Genomic DNA, 16,501 nt, shown 5'->3' on the forward strand with positions numbered 1-16,501 from the left:
TTTCACTTTATTTAGAGCCAATTTAAAATTAAAGAAATGGGACTGGGCAGTTGTTTTTAAATGGGCTCCTAGAATGCATTTGATTTTTTAACCACATTTTTTGTTACTTGAAAGAATTATGGAAAGGGAGAGGTAGAGACAAAGGGGATTGCTGACTGTGACAGCTTGCGTGTAGCTGTGGTTTGAATACCTGGATTCCACCCTCTTCTGAGATCTTTTTTCAATTCCTGCCAAAATTAACTGCTCCTGTTTGAGGGCTGTATCATAGTCCTCAGAGGGAGACCCTTTCAGAGTGAAGATGAGTTCTCCAAATCAGTGCGAAGTCCCAGGACTTCACTTCCTTCAGAAGCAGGCGGCTTAGTCAACTTCCTGTTTTACTCTGCCACCACTTTTCAGGGAAAGTCATTCAAATGGCAACACTGATTCTTTCCCATCCCCTATGGAACTGATAGAAATTACTGAGATAAGCAGCTACATCTCCTGGACTTATGTTCCTCTTTGATGATATTAGGAGCATCTTTTTACTCCTTTAGATATTATGGTCTGTTTGTGTCTCACTGAACAGTAAATGCCTGAATCAAAAAAATAAAATAAAAAATTGGGTGTAGTAGTATGGGTCATCCAGATTCAATCTAACTAAAGACTCTGAAAGTATTTTTCATCATCGTAGTAGGAGATTCAACAAAATAATCAAAATAGCAATACACGGAAAGAATCCCCTTCTGTCAACCTTCCCTAAGTAAAGCATAGGGACAACAGATGGATAGATTATATAGGGCTTGCTTCTAAAAGAGTTAACCTATTATTTTGTAAGATATTGGCTCTGTGAGCAACTTGAGAGTAGGAATCTGATGTTTTCTCCTCGCATCTCAGTGTCTAACCATGCACATATAGTAGATGGTCAGCATTTTGGATTGAACACTTGAGATTCTAGGTTTTCTCTTAAATTATTTTACAGACCAGCATACAAGAGAGAGCCTGGGATTTAACATGCAGTGTTTGGGAAAGGAACTTGTTTTCACTCTGAGGTCAGAAATCTCCACGCCTGAGTACTTTAGATAAAGAAGCTCCCTTTTCTGTATTTGCCAAGGCTGGGCCCCGACCCAGGCAAATGTCACACAATCTGCATTTAAACATTCTTTTCTTTTCATTTTAGCAGTGTTTATGTTTCCTGGGGGCACATCTAAAAGTTTCAAAGTATTTACTGTATATGTATTTTGTTAAGAAAAAGAAAAAAAAAACCCACATGTAGTTTTCACATGCAAGTTATTTTCAGCAGGCAATTCCTTCCCTGAAGCACAAAAGGCTAGATATAAAAACAAACAAGAGAGAATGTGCTGTTTTAACAAATGGGTCCTTAGAGATAGATTTTAAAGCATGGTTTTTGTTTCCTGATCTAGCTTTTACCCTATCTCTTCGTAACACTTAGAAAAATCCTGAAATAAATCAGGGACATTCTCACAGTTTTTAAGGCTGACAGTTTAATTTTTTTCCTGTTTTGTCTATTGCTGTGGCCAATTTAGTTAGGTCATACCCATGTGAAAAATTACTTGTACAAGAAAAATTTTGGATGTGTGTGTGTGTTTTCAGGAAGATTTGTTTCTGCTAACGTTCATATCATCATCTGCATGTGAAATGAATTCACTTATCCTACATAATTTAAAATACTGATGTTGCTCAAAAACAAACAGAACAACCCTAATTCAAAAGGAAACAAATATTTCTGTCACTAACTTTATATTGTGGTTAAGGTAATCATATTTAAAAGTATTTTTGGGGGGAGGCGCCTGGGTGGCTTAGTCAGTTAAGCGTCCAACTTTCGCTTAGGTCATGATCTCGCGGTTCGTGGGTTTGAGCCCCGCGTCGGGCTCTGTGCTGACTGCCAGCTCAGAGCCTGGAGCCTATTTCAGAGTCTGTATCTCCCTCTCTCTCTGACCCTCCCCTGCTCACGCTGTCTCTCTCTCTCCTAGAAATTTTTTTAAAAAAAGTATTTTTAGGGGGCACTTGGGTGGCTCGGTTGGTTAAGCATCCAGCTTTGGCTCAGGTCATGATCTCGCGGTTCGTGGTTTGAGCCCCATGTCGGGCTCTATGCTGACAGCTCAGTGTCTGGAACCTGCTTTGGATTCTGTGCCTCCCTCTCTCTTACCCCTCCTTCCACTTTCACTGTGTTTGTGTCTCTCTCTCTCAAAAGTAAACATTAAAATTTTTTTTAAGTATTTTTAGCAGATGAACCACTGATTTTAAAACATATCTGTTAATTATGTAGATTGAGTACCAACTCAGGAAGGGGTCATTTTAGCAGAAAGGGGAGAAAGACCTAATTTATGGCAGTATTCTAGAAAAGGCAACAGAGCTCAGATGCCAACATGTCCATCGTGCAGATTGCTCTCAAATTTCATTTTATTAAAAATCGATTGTCATTCTTATGCCTCGAGTATTTTCTAATAAACTTTTTGCTATTTATGCCAGCAGATATAAGTTTCAAGCCCACAAGTATATTATTTGCATTATTGCTTCCATACTCCTAGAAATGTCACGAACCACAGGAGAATGCAAGCTTCACAAAATGAAGATACTTACTTGTATTTTATGAATAATGTTAACGTTAACTCCTTTTCTTCTTTAATAAGCTGAGTGTCTTGCTTTCATTTTTGTGGATTAATGTAAGACTTATCATAACTAAAGAGATTCTTATTTGCTTCCAAAACTTAAACATCAAGATTAACAGATACAAAAGCCACAATTTAACGTATTTTATTGGCTGAGTACAAAGGTCAAAATTACCAAGCATTATAGAAGCACCATTAGAAGTATACAGTAGATCCCTTGTAGAAATCTTGAAGGACAGTCAGTGTAGGCCATGTCTGGAACACAAATACAAAATCTGAGTTGCTCACTGTGAAGGAAGCAGAGTAATTGTCAAGAGTTTGACTAGGTTGCAAAAGAATGTAAAGGGCCAGCAGATCTTTAAGAACACACAACATAGCTTTGTTGTCTCCTATAACATTCGCTGAGAAGGAACGCAAGCCAAATACTGAACAATCTACAGAGTTCCTCTCAGTCCCTACCCAGTGATTCTGTTCTCAAATGAAATAAGTCAGTGAGCTATATAAACAGTCAAAAGTCTCAATTATGCTGCCCTTCTGGAAGTCTAGAAGCTGGTTGGATCTCTAGGATCCTCACTTCAACCATTTTGCGAAGAAAAAAATGAAAATAAAGTGAGATCCATGGGAAAAGAGTAGTTTTTTTAGAAGGCAAGAGGTTTGCTTTCTTTCTTTTTTCTTTTTTTTAATGTTTTATTTATTTCTGAGAGAGAGAGACCGCGTGAACAGGGGAGGGTCAGAGAGAGGAGACACAGAATCTGAAACAGGCTCCAGGCTCTGAGCTGGCTGTCAGCACAGAGCCCAACGTGGGGCTCAAACCCATGAACCGTCAGATCATGACCTGAGCCAAAGTTGGACGCTTAAATGACTGAGCCACCCAGGTGCCCCAAGAGGTTTGCTTTCTAAAACAAAAAGCTACACGGCTGATCAGATATACATCTGCAGTTCTGTTTTCGTGTATTTGTAGGGCTAGATTTCAGAGTCACTTGTGTTTTAAACAAGAAAAAGAAATTTGGTTTTGTTCTTTTTAGTGAGAGGGCACGTTTCCCAGATAACATGGGAAAACTTTTTTGTGACATTCAGAAATTTACAATGGCCCCTTGTTAGACTTGTAACATGTTCTGTAATTCCCAGCTTCAGATAGAATTTGGAGAACACTGATAGAAAATCGGCTATGCTTATAACCACCTTTATTTTTCAGCTGTGGTAGCCAGACTTCCGTTAACAAGCTAGTTTTATTTTCTTTTGCAGGGGCTTTATGTTTTTGTGGTTTATTTCATTCTACACAACCAGACGTGCTGCCCTATGAAGGCCAGCTACACAGTGGAAATGAATGGGCATCCTGGACCCAGCACAGCCTTCTTCACACCAGGGAGTGGCATGCCTCCTGCTGGAGGGGAAATCAGCAAATCCACGCAGAATCTTATCAGTGCTATGGAGGAGGTGCCTGCCCTTGCCCTTGCTCTTGCACTTGCTCACGTTCTTCCCTCCTTCCCCTTCCTTCCCCTTCCCTCCTCCTCTCTCCCTTCCCTACCCATCTTCCCCTCTCTCCCCACCTGTCCCTCTTTCTCTCTCCCTCCCTCTCTCCACTCACCTCGAGATGAGTGCAGGTTCAAATGTACTATGTGAGTTTTAAACCCCTTTCCTGTTGACAGCCTCTGATCAGTGGTATTTGACTGGCTTACTGTTGTATCATGCCTGTTATCTAATTCTTTTTTTCCCTGCCCTGTGAGCTAAACCAGCCAGCAGTTTGTAGTGGGAAGTCAGAACATAATTCATCATCTCTTTCTTCAAAATCTTCCTAATTTAACATGGCAGTGACTGAATGTGCTTCCGAAATGGTTTTTTAAATACTGTTCTTCCTAAAAATACTTTCTCCACTCTCTTTCTTCACCCACCCCAGCTCATTACTTCGATCCCAACAAACACTCAGTGAAAAGAAAATAGGCTAAAACTCTTTTTAATTTAAGTACTGGAAAATATTTTAGGGCAATAGCTTGGAAGAGGGCTTCAGCAGCATTGCTAGAAAATCTATCCCCGATGTCCTCTGTGAGATCCACCTCCCACCCTTCTCTGCATTCTGTCCACATCATTTTGCCATCCTTTGTCTAAATCATATTGCCACCAATCTGTCAGTAATGCTACCCATAGCACTGGGACCACTGCTCAGAGTTTAAACCTACCTGAAGACGTTTGTCCAGGAAGAGACAGTATGCAAGTCCCTGACCATTTCTGCAGTGCCCCAGGCATGCTTGCTTATCTTTCCTTACATAGCTCACATTGCCCTCCCTGTATTAAAGAGCCAAGAGGAGGGGCCCCTGGGTGGCTCCGCTGGTGAAACATCAGACTCTTGTTTTTGGCTCAGGTCATGATCTCAAGTTTCCTGAGTTCCATTCCTGAGTTCGAGCCCCCTGTCAAACTCTCTTTCTACCCGTCCCCTGCTTGCACTGTCTCTATCTCTCTCAAAATAAATAAGTAAACATTAAAAAAAAGAACCAAGAGAAACAGTATTTGTGTTTGCATCCTGAATACTGGCAAGAAATCAAAGTGCGTCTGTCTGAAAAGGTAATGGTTTATCGATAGGTAAGTAGGTAAATAGGTAGGTAGGTATGTAGATAGATAATCCACCTGCTCAGTGATATTTTTTGTCTCCCATATTAATCTTGAAAGGAATTTTATTCATGTTATGTCAAATTTAAAATATGTAAGTGATCACAAGTACAATATTTAAGAATTGGGATATGTCTTTAGTACCCTTACATTTTTAGAAATCGAGTACCATTTTTATATCCCCAGCGTTGTTAAAATGGAATTATTTTCACATTGTAGTTGGTCCCAATAGAAATGGATATTTTTAGAACCAACGATTCAGGAGTGAATCTTTAAAAAAAATTTTTTTTGGTCCTTTTTGATTGTTTATCCAATCTAGCATTTGTCTAGATCTGAGCTATACAATACAATAGCCATTAGCCATGTGTGGCTATTTAAATTCAATCTAAGTGAAATTAAATAACATCAGAAATTCAGTTCATCACTCACCCCGGCAACATTCAAGTGCCCAGTAGCCACATGTGTTCGGTGGCTGCCATAATGGAGAACACAGATATAAAATATATAAATATAATATAAAATATAAAATATCTGTGTCATCACAGAAAGCTCTGTTGAGCAGTGCTGCTCTAGATGGTCAACTTCTTACTGAAATATTTTAAGGTTTAATCTTCTCTCAAATTATCCTTACAGTCCTCAGGTCACTTTTCTCAGTAGGAGGCACCCCTGTAGTCTCTCAGAAAACCCTGTATAGGGAGAGAGCAGCTGTGACAATTCACTTACTGGGCCTGAGCCACTGCTTGAGTGGTCATGTAGGGTGTTGCACAATGGTGCACCCTTCATGTGTGTTCTGCATTCTTCAGAGGCTAAGAATTGGCCTTGATCCAGCTGTCAATGAGGGACTGTCAGCCACATTCTAGAAAGCCATGCAGAGAAGGGAAAGCACTAGGCAAGGAAGGATTAAGGAGTGTTTTATCAGTGACCAAGAGGGAAGTGAATATATTTAATCATTTTAGGTTAGAAATATCTTTCTAATCATTTAATCCAAAGATTATGTGAATTTTTAATTTATAACTGGAAGTTTGTACCTTTTACTCCCCTTTGGCTACTTTGTCCACCACTCCATGCCCCCTCCAGCCCTGCCCCCACCCCCAGTTATTATATTCTTAACAGTTTTCATTCCATGCATCCTACAAAAAATTAAAACCTGTTGTTTGGGTTTAAGAAATAATTTTATTTCCCCACACATGACCACATAGAAGTCTATAAGTAATGCTAACAGACAAATTGTTGAGAAACACCAGATTCAGTTGTCTCTAAGGACAAATGGTAAGATTAAAGAGGTCTTATTCTAAACAGTTCAACAGTCCCTTCACGTGGGTTTTGTAATGAGAATGTGGAAATAAATTATTCATGTAGATATCAGAGTAAATAGCTAGGTGTTGATGTTATGGTTTCCTTTTCTCCCTACCCTACACCAAAAAGGTGCCACCTGATTGGGAGAGAGCATCCTTCCAACAAGGCAGTCAGGCCAGCCCTGACTTGAAGCCAAGTCCACAGAATGGCGCCACATTCCCTTCCTCTGGAGGATATGGCCAGGGCTCATTAATAGCCGATGAAGAGTCCCAGGAGTTTGATGACTTGATATTTGCATTAAAAACTGGTATGTATGAACCCACAAACCACATTAGAAGTAGGCACTCTTGCTATGCTACAGCTTATATCTTCTTCCCATGAAGTGCACATCCTGATTCTCATGACCCATTCCTAATCCCAGCCAAACTTTAGGATAGTTTGTTCTTGGCACCAAATATAACACAATCCAAAAATAATTTATAATTTGCTTTTAAGAAAAAGCCGTTCTCTAAACATAAATGTCTCTGTCCTGGAATCTTGACGTATAACACCAAGATACCATTGAGACAAGTTCAGTATTGTAAGACAATCTGGTAGGGATCTCACTCAGAGTTTTGCCTCGGACCTGCCAAGGAGACCTGGAGTGTCTTAGGAGCAAAAAATTTCAAAGGCAGTATAATGCACCGCGTATAGTTCTGCCCTTTTCCAAGCACCATCACATATAGTATCTCACTGGCTCCTCCTACATGTTCAACCCCACTCAGCCTGTGACCCCAATGGATAGTTGTTTTCAAATCAAATATGCAGGTTTTTTCCTTTCCTTTAAACATTTTTTTTAAATTATTAAGTAAACTCTACCCCAACATGGGGCTTGAACTTAGGATCCTGAGATCAAAAGTCCCATGCTATCGACTGAGCCAGCCAGGTGCCCCTGCACGTTTTTTTCTTTTGCCATGAGAAAGATCTTGAACTGCCAGTGTTATAAAAATGTCAGTGAACTTTTCATTTCTAGATGTGCAAGCAAGGAGATATGTCCATGCTCAGATGAGCCTATTAAAATAATTATTCCAAGTGTATTTTACTACACATATATATATATACCTATATTAAGAACAGTGCTTGGAGTGGTGCCTGGGTGGCTGAGTCAGTTAAGGGTCTGACTTCGGCTCAGGTCATGATCTTGCGGTTGGTGGGTTCGAGCTCCGTGTTGGGCTCAGTGCTGACAGCTCAGAGCCTGGAGCCTGCTTCAGATTCTGTGCCTCCCTCTTTCTCTGCCCCTTCCCTGATTTCTCTCTCTCAAAAATAAATAAACATTTAAAAATTTTTAAAAAGAATAGTACTTGGAAAATGAATATTTTCCAATATTCATATCCAACAATATTGTTGGAAAAGTGAATGAATGACACTTAGAGTTTGCTTGGAGGAATCGACATTCACACAAACATGATCTAAGAAAGAGTAAGTAAGTAGTGAAAAGAATTATTATTGAAGAGATCAATGAAATTTTTTTTAAACCCTCTCACTTGTTTCTTGAAAAATATGTAGGTTTTAAGTAGGTGAAGGTTGGAGGAAAGGCACTGCAGACTGAGGGAGCAGAATGAGCTATGGCCTGGGGCTTACAGGTGCATGGTTTATAGGTGCCTAGGGAGAAGGCACCCTGCCTACAGCATGGCTGGGGCGGAAGGTGAGTACATCCAGGCAGCAGGAGAAAGGCCTGAAAAGTAATTTACCTGCATGGTTAATAATTTACTGTAGTTCCCCGACTGGGTTTCAGCGAACAACCTCCTTGAGATATTTATAGTCCTCCTCAATGGGAGGATCCCCTGACTGAGCCTATTTGAGAAACTGCAAAGATTCACAATTCAATTAGCATTTTAGCAGCTCTAAAAAGTCCTAGAGTAAAGAAACCCACTTCACTTAATTTAACCTGGTGTTTCCGGAACACATTTAGTAATAGATTCATTTTGTGGGAGCAGAACACTTGCTGGTATTTTACATAATGTTAAAATGCTGCTCGGATGCCATGCTAAGGAGTGGGATTTTTATAGAACCTAGTGAGCCATGGAGGTTTTTGAGGAGAGGAATGGCATGTTCCCACTGGTTTTTGAGGCAAAATAACTCTTACAAAAGTATGAAGAATAAATTTAGAAGCAAAACCAGAAGAGGCTGGGAGATTGTTACAATTATCCAAGGGAATGAGGTTCAAGTCCCAGACTGGGGAAGTGGATGGAAATAAGAAAGAGAAGATGAGCACAGCAGGAAGGCTGAGGGGACACTCAGAGGACAGTCAGGAAAGGCTTCTGCGTCTCACTTCGGAGGCTGAGCCATCATATAAAGAGCATTTGTTCATTCATTTCTTTGCAGGGAGAAACTGGTGAGTTCAGATTTGGACTTGTTGGTTATTAGGCCTGGTGGATCTTAAACATTCAGGCTTGAAGGATCTTAAGCTGAGGGTTTAGGGTTGGAGGTATTGGTTTGAAATGCATCTGTGCAGAGACTGTATTTGAAGCTGTGAGGATGGACAGGTTTGGTCTTGGGAGAATGAAGGGGAGAGAGAAAAAGAGAGGTGAGGAAGTGAAAGAGGAAGAACACCTGGGATAATGTCTACATTTCAAGAGGGAATAGAAAAGGGTCACACAAAGGTGGCTCCAGTGTGCTGAGAAAGAAGGAAAGGGAGAAGAAAGTTTCATGAAGGAGAGAATGAACAACTGCCCAAAATGCTCACTCGCATTAGGACTAAAATGGGGCTTTCAGATTACTAATAATCCTCAGGGAAGATTATGTCCCCAGCATTACAAAGTGGTCGGTTGTTATTATGCCACTGGCAACATAAAATGAATTCTTGCAGGATAATTAAATTAGATGTGGGTCCTATATATATAACAAATATTACATGCATTCGGTTCAGGAATGTATGGAATGACCTGCTTACTTATAGATGAGTTTAGCATTCCTTGGTGCTCGTTAAACTTGTTAGGAAATAAATACTTAAAATGACCAAAATAACAGTCTCTACCATTGGTTCCCTCTATTTTTAGAAAAGGTACTATAATAATCAGGCACCACCCCCTAGACATTCATCATAGAATATGGTTAAATCAGAGGAGCAGTCCACATGCCATTCCATCTACAGCTGAATTTACAGTTGACACATAGGCCAGATTTGGCCTAACAGAGGGTTTTGTTTGATTCTCATAGCATTTTAACATTTTTTAAAGTACACATTAAAAATTTAGAGATATTCCAGGGTGCCTGGCTGGCTCAGTCTGTAGACTATGCAACACTTGATCTTGGGGTCATGAGTTCAAGCCCCACGTTGGGTGTAGAGATTACTTGAAAATAAAAATCTTTAAAAAATTTTTAGAGATATCCCATAGAAACCCAGAAATTCTTTTTTTTTTTTCTTTAACCTAGCAACAGAGTGCTTAAAACCTAGCTCAATCTTAAAATCTCCTTGACTAGAGTTGAGTAAAGGCTGCCCCTTTAGACAGAGCCTGAGATCTTTGATTTGTCCAGTGCTCACCAGATCTGTGTCACTGGTCTAAGCTATCTGACCTGGACTCTGTGACACTGAGTTTATAAACCTTAACCTATCACAGGTCTACTTACCATGGGCCACTCCAAGTCTGGTACTGGAAATAGTGGGTCTTCTAAGTCTTTTTCATTTTTGAAAAAGCTATGTAACCCTTTGCATATATTTTAATAAACATATAAAGATTCTCATAAATTGAAATAAGATCAAATAATGTAATTTCCAGTTATATAAATTTAAAATGAAAACCGTACATTATTCTTTTAAACTAATTCGTAGGAGTCTAAATATCACAGCAATTGGATATCAATTATTATTCATTCCATTTTTAAAATATAGGAGCAGACTTTTTTTCTTAAAGTTGGAAATGTTACATTATTATCTTTTCTCCTCGAATTTATATTTCCATTTCACTCCCACCACAGAATTTTATCCTAATGTAATATACTTTGTGCTTTAATTTCATTTAGTCTTCACTTATACTTCTTTCTCACAAAACATATATATAAATTGAAATTTAAAATTATTCTGTGGCTGTAAGACTATATGTAAAGTGTCAAAATTTTCTTTTTTATTATCATTATAATTATTATTATTCTGCAGTTGAATTAGTCAGCATTTATTTTCAAATATTAAATGTTTTGATAAGTAACTATCAGAGCCTCATCAGAAGAGTGCACCTTGGGTGCCTGGCTGGCTCAGTCAGAGGAGCATGTGACTCTTGGTCTCAGGGTCTTAAGTTCCAACCCCACCTTGAATGTAGAGATTACTTAAATAAATAAACTTAAAAAAAAAGAGTGCACATACAAGTTAAAGATCCGGGAATACTTTTCTTAAAGCTTCCCATCTCATGCCACCCTAAACCCTTTGAAAACCCTTCATGTACCAAAGGTAAAGGAATCCCAATGCTTCAGAGGCTTTGTAAAGGACATCATAGGCATTGACCTGGAGTGTTGTATAGTATTAGATTATGAGGTGAGAGGGCCAGGTCAGTGACCAGTTTTTTATGTTGATCCAAAGCTGACAAGATTCTAGAATATGTGAAGCTTGGAATGTGTTAGGCTTAGAAACAGGGTCTTTTTTCACTGAGAACTGCTCCCAGAGAGACTAAGCTGATTCCCTATCATCCCTCATCTCTTAGCTTCCTGGCTTTACTCAGGCCAAGGACACAAATGTCATGGTAAACATTTCTTTATTGAAAACTTCAAATGGCTTCTTTTTCAGTCAGAAGAAAATAAATAACCAGTCCTTGAATAGAAAGAAAGCCATTCAGAATCAGGGCCTAAATACTCAAACTAGTCTAAGAACTCATTAATAAATTTCTCTTTCAGCTATATCGCATAAAACCCCATTGACTTATTTAACTTCAAAACCTTCCAGAGACCAGTGTGCTGAACAAAGTTAAGAGGGGCATCAAAATGGAAGAGCAGAATTTGGAAAGCTAAAAGATTGAAGTAGAATGACCTTTGTATCACTGTCACATTTGAAATATGTGTAGAAAATAGGAATGGACCGTGGGGTCAGAGAGCCCTGTGTTGGCAACTTAGTTCTGCAGTCTACTGTCTGTGTGATTTTCAGCAAGTGACTCAAGCTTTCAGCTTCCTCATTTAGCAAATAAAAGTTATTATAAGTAGCTTGTAAGATTTCCTGGGGTTTAGAGATTGTTAGTGTAAAGAATCTATCAGTAACTGGCAGTCTAAGTTCAGTAGCACATTGTATAAATTATGTGTTGGGTTCAACTTATTGTTATGCTTAAAAGCAATAATTTTTTCAGTTTACTAAACTTTTTTAAACACTTATTTATTTTGAGAGACAGAGAAGGAGTGAGAGGGTCAGAGAGACAGGGAGACACAGAATCGGAAGCAGGCCCCAGGCTCTGAGCTGTCTGCACAGAGCCCGATGCAGGGCTCAAACTCACAAACCATGAGATCATGACCTGAGCTGAAGTTGGATGCTTAACTGACTGAGCCACCCAGTTGCCCCTTTTTCAGTTTATTTATTTATTTCGAGAGAGACAGAAACAGTGCAAGTCGGGGAGGGGCAGAGAGAAAGGGGGAGAGAGAGAATCCCAAGCGGGCTCCACGCCTTTATCATGGATATGCAAGGCTTGAAACCACAAACCTCGAGGGACGCCTGGGTAGCTCAGTCAGTTGAGCATCTGGCTTCAGCTCAGGTCATGATCTCACGGTTTGTGGGTTCGAGCCCTGCATCAAGCTCTGTGCTGACAGCTAGCTCAGAGCCTGGAGCCTATCTTTGGGTCCTGTGTCTCCCTCTCTCTCTGACCCTCCCCTGCTCATGCTGTCTCTCTCTCTCAAAAATAAATAAAACATTACCAAAAAAAAAAAAAAATTTAAAAAAAAAAAGAAAGAAACCACAAACCTCGAGATCATGATCTGAGCTGAAACCAAGACCCAGCAGCTAAACCAACTTAGGCACCCAGGGGGCCCTAAAAACAATTTTACATGTCCATACTGTATTCTGAAACATCCTGGTGTTCATTACACCATGACTATTAAGTGAGGTATGAATAGACTTGGCTCGAATATGTGCCGAGAAGGTTTGAAATGTATTCTAGACCAGGGACAAGGAAGTAGCACAATTAGAACTGCCACCACAAGAGACAGTATGGTATAGAAGAGAACACCTTACATTTGGGGTCAGAAGACCACTGGATATCTTCACTCTGTGACTTCCTTGTTGTGTGACATGAGCAACTCAGTGAACATCCTGATCTCTACTCAATCCCCCCATCTGTAAAACAAGACTAAAAATTATCCTTTCCTAACTAAAGTGTTTTGAAATGTTGAATAAAGGAGAGGCACTAGATGAATGTAAAATATTGCATCTAGTTTCTTTGATATTACCTATTCTACTATAGGGAAAAGTAACTATTACCACAGTTAGTGTATTTTTCTTGAATTTTGGCTTAAAATTTAAGCAGAAAAAATTCCTTTCAGAAAATCCTGATGCTCACTGCAAAACACCCTTCCAGACCACTTATGCATTACAAAGAGCCCAGAAATCTGAGGCCATGCTCCCAGTCTGTCCTGTTATTACTGTGTGTAATATGGGCCCTTTCTGAGTCTCAGTAAGGGATTAAGAATTGAGTAATATGCATTTATTTCAGCTGCGCAGAAACTGAGAAGGAGGATAAGCTGGGTCATGTAGATGTGGTGATTCAAGGGGAGGCTCTATCTAGAACTTCCTGACATTTCACAGGGCTCTGGGCTACAAACAAGATGGTGACACACATTACTGGGAAAGCTGCACCCCGTGTTAAACCTCCCAGCCCAGTCTGCTCTGTTTCTTGCTGTCTGCTCAGCAGGCTTTCAGTATGGAACTTCTCCCTGGTGTGCTTTGTCAATACAGTGGGCAAACACTTCTGTATTCCTAGCGAGATTTGGAGCAGGCCAGCACAGAGTCCGTGGGAGCTGATACTAGTTTGTTCATTAAGCCCCACTCTGCCCTGATGGTAATCATGGTGTTCTCTCCTTCTCTGTCGTTGATCCCCTACTGGGCAACTTTGTTATTGAGCCCTTTTTCCTCCTTACCTGGATTAAGCTGCTACTGGCCTCAGGGCCTCAGTTACCTTCTGCTTATAGAGTGGCCAATGTCTTCCAATCCACTCAGGTTCTTCCAAGTGTGACAGTTCCTCTGCTACTCTGGCACAGAAGCATGGGTCTTTTGTCTTTCTAAGATGTAGTAGCAGACTCAAGTGTTACCTTCAGGGGCCCAGAAGATACCCTAGGTGACTCAAGAGGACCAGATGAGAACAGTGGCAAACCAGAGGGCAGTGCCAGATCCATGGTTTTGCTCCTTTTTTTCGTCCATCCCGAAAATGCGGGCCTAGTGCTGCCCTCTGCTCTTTCAAGAGAAACCAAAACTCTGATTTTTTTTCATGTTTAATGTATTCATTTTGGCAACTAAATTTCTAGAAATGTTGTCATTCGCAATATTCTAGTTCTTAACCTCAAAGAGTTCATGGGTTTTTGTTACACATTTTGCTCCATGACTTACATATACATTATCTGGAGAGATATCATATAATTTATTACCCAAACCTGGGCAGTTTAAGAGAAAAAAGGGTATGTGATTCATATTGTTTTCAGGTATAAACTAGGACTTTTATTTTTTTTCAATATTGCATCCTCTATCTCCTTGTTTTGAAGGAAGGTAAAAGAGCTATCTGTGGAAGGGCACGGGAATGGACCTTGATGAATGGGCAAGAAGATACTCAGGCTGGAATTAATGTGCACATGCAGGACCAGACAAGAGACCTGATCACTTTGAGAAAGCTTTCCGATAGGCAAATGTTGAAGTGTGTCTATCTGATAGTGTAGAGCCAGATTAGGAAGTGTCCTGAAAGCCAGTGCAGAGAGCTCCAGACTCGAAGTGTTGGTGATAGGAACTAACGTTTGTTCTTAGAAAGGAGAGGGCAGTGAAATGCAAAATGGATCAGAGGAACAGAATAGTCAATAAGGCTGGAAGAGACATTCTTGAGAACTAGAATGCAGAGCATAGTTTATTAATGTATTTGGCAAACATTCACTGAACACCCACAGTGTGCCGAGGACTGTCCTTTGATCTAGAAGATATAAAGATATGAGGGACATAATGCAACGAGGGAGTCAAATTTTGAGAGAGAACCATCAGGCTTCTATGAGTAGCCAAGGTAACTGCTGAGTTGATATTGACAGGAAGAATGGAGGCAGCCAGATTAAGGAGGTGGGGGATGAGAAGGGAAGCTCGGGCAGGGGTGGTAGTGAGACATCAGGCTAGGGAGCAAGCAGGGGTCAGGCAGTTCGTGTGGGCCTTGCAGTGAGACTGAAGAGAAGGCCTCCAGTGGTGAGATGGAAGGAAGACATGCAGGAGAAAGCAGAAGGGCTCTGGAAAGAACCAGCAGATCAGAGGATGAGATGAGCAAGTGTAGTGTTCCAGAAGCAAGGGTAGAGGTGGCATTTCAACAACAACCTTTCACAGAGAGGGTGGGAAAGACAGACACAGAAGAGGGAGCGCTTGGCTGGAAGGCGGTCGTAGGCTCCTGCTTCCATCCCCAAATAGGTTAAGACAACCCTAATTCATAGCTACCAACTCTGCACATGTGCCTTTTCTGTGTCAGCTGACCAGCAACTGGTTTTTCACTTTCCTTCTTATTTGCAGAGTCTATGCTCAGCAGAGGGGGAGTGGGACCTGTAATCACTGGTGACTCAGCCCAACAGCACACCCTGTGACCATATCCCTATTCTCTGTGTGTGTGTGTGAGAGAGAGAGAGAGAAAGAGAGAGAATGTGAGAGTTTGTGTTCCTCTGTTCATTAGACAAGAAAAGAAAAAGGTATTACTCCAGCACAGTGTTACATTCTCTGAATTATTCTGAGTTGTAAAAACAGTAGTGAACAGTGGAGCTTCCTCAAAACAGAGACTCTGGGCACTATCCATAATTAACTGCTAGTCTTGTGAGGTTTGTGTATGGATCTGTTTTGGTACTATGTTACACAATTATTTTTGTATTGGGATCAGATTTGACTCGTTCAGAGCCTGTGTGTCTTCTGGGCGCTGATAGGCAGCAGGTGTTGTCAATGCAGGTCTTTCTTCTCAGAGTGTGCAACTCTTGATCTCTCCCCAGTTCAAGACCCACAATGGGTATAGAGCCTACTTTAAAAAATTAATAATGATATTTATTCAAAGTGTATGGTTCTCGATTTACCAGTGTAATAGAAATAAACGTGTTGGTTTGACGTAACGTGGCCCTCAAGTCACTGCACTTATGGTTGGGAGTTTTACGTTTATTCTTTTTCTGTTGCAGGTGCTGGTCTCAGTGTCAGTGATAATGAATCGGGTCAAGGCAGCCAGGAGGGAGGCACCTTGACTGACTCCCAGATCGTAGAACTCAGGAGGATACCCATTGCTGACACCCACCTCTAGCGCCTCAGTGACCCTTAGAATGATACTTTCATATGAGTATTGGTTTTGTACTAAAACCCTATAAGTTTTATACATACAGCTATATAATAGGAACCTATGAATTGTACTGGGTGATTAACCCAGAAGTGATTGTTGTGTTTGGAATATGAGTTACTTATCTTTGTGCAACCTGAAAATTCACTGCTATGATGAAAGACTGGATCAGTTTCTATCAGTTAATAGCATATATTCCAAGAATACTAGTTGTTTTTTAATCATCCTGCATGGCTAACATTGTTTAATAAAAGTAATAACAATCAATAAAAACAGTAGAATCAATTTGTCATCACTCAGGCTCATTATTTATGAGGAAATGTTGTGCATGAGCAAAGAAACACACTTATCTAGATGTGTTCAAGCACCTTTTATCTTCCAGTATTGATACAGGTCATCCAGATTTAAGACTGTACAGCTTCTAGAAGACTTTCATTCCTAAAAACCATGCAATGCATCATCTGTTAAAGATTCTGTACTACATTTTGATGGGATAGTTTGCAT

General features: G+C 40.3%; 1 protein-coding gene across 1 annotated transcript in view; it reads left to right on the top strand.

Annotated features, from left to right (window-relative positions):
• Positions 1 to 16,230, top strand: part of ADGRV1 (adhesion G protein-coupled receptor V1) — a 506,890-nt gene extending 490,660 nt beyond the window's left edge. The window contains exons 89-91 of the mRNA XM_077770967.1: positions 3,855 to 4,046; positions 6,639 to 6,816; positions 15,846 to 16,230. Coding sequence (XP_077627093.1) covers positions 3,855 to 4,046; positions 6,639 to 6,816; positions 15,846 to 15,964 — 489 coding nt within the window. The 3' untranslated portion in view covers positions 15,965 to 16,230. The remainder of the gene's footprint in view (positions 1 to 3,854; positions 4,047 to 6,638; positions 6,817 to 15,845) is intronic.
• Positions 16,231 to 16,501: the final 271 nt, after the last annotated feature.

This window comes from Crocuta crocuta, unplaced genomic scaffold, assembly GCF_008692635.1.
Source record: "Crocuta crocuta isolate KB4526 unplaced genomic scaffold, BGI_CrCroc_1.0 scaffold196, whole genome shotgun sequence".
Taxonomy (NCBI): domain Eukaryota; kingdom Metazoa; phylum Chordata; class Mammalia; order Carnivora; family Hyaenidae; genus Crocuta; species Crocuta crocuta.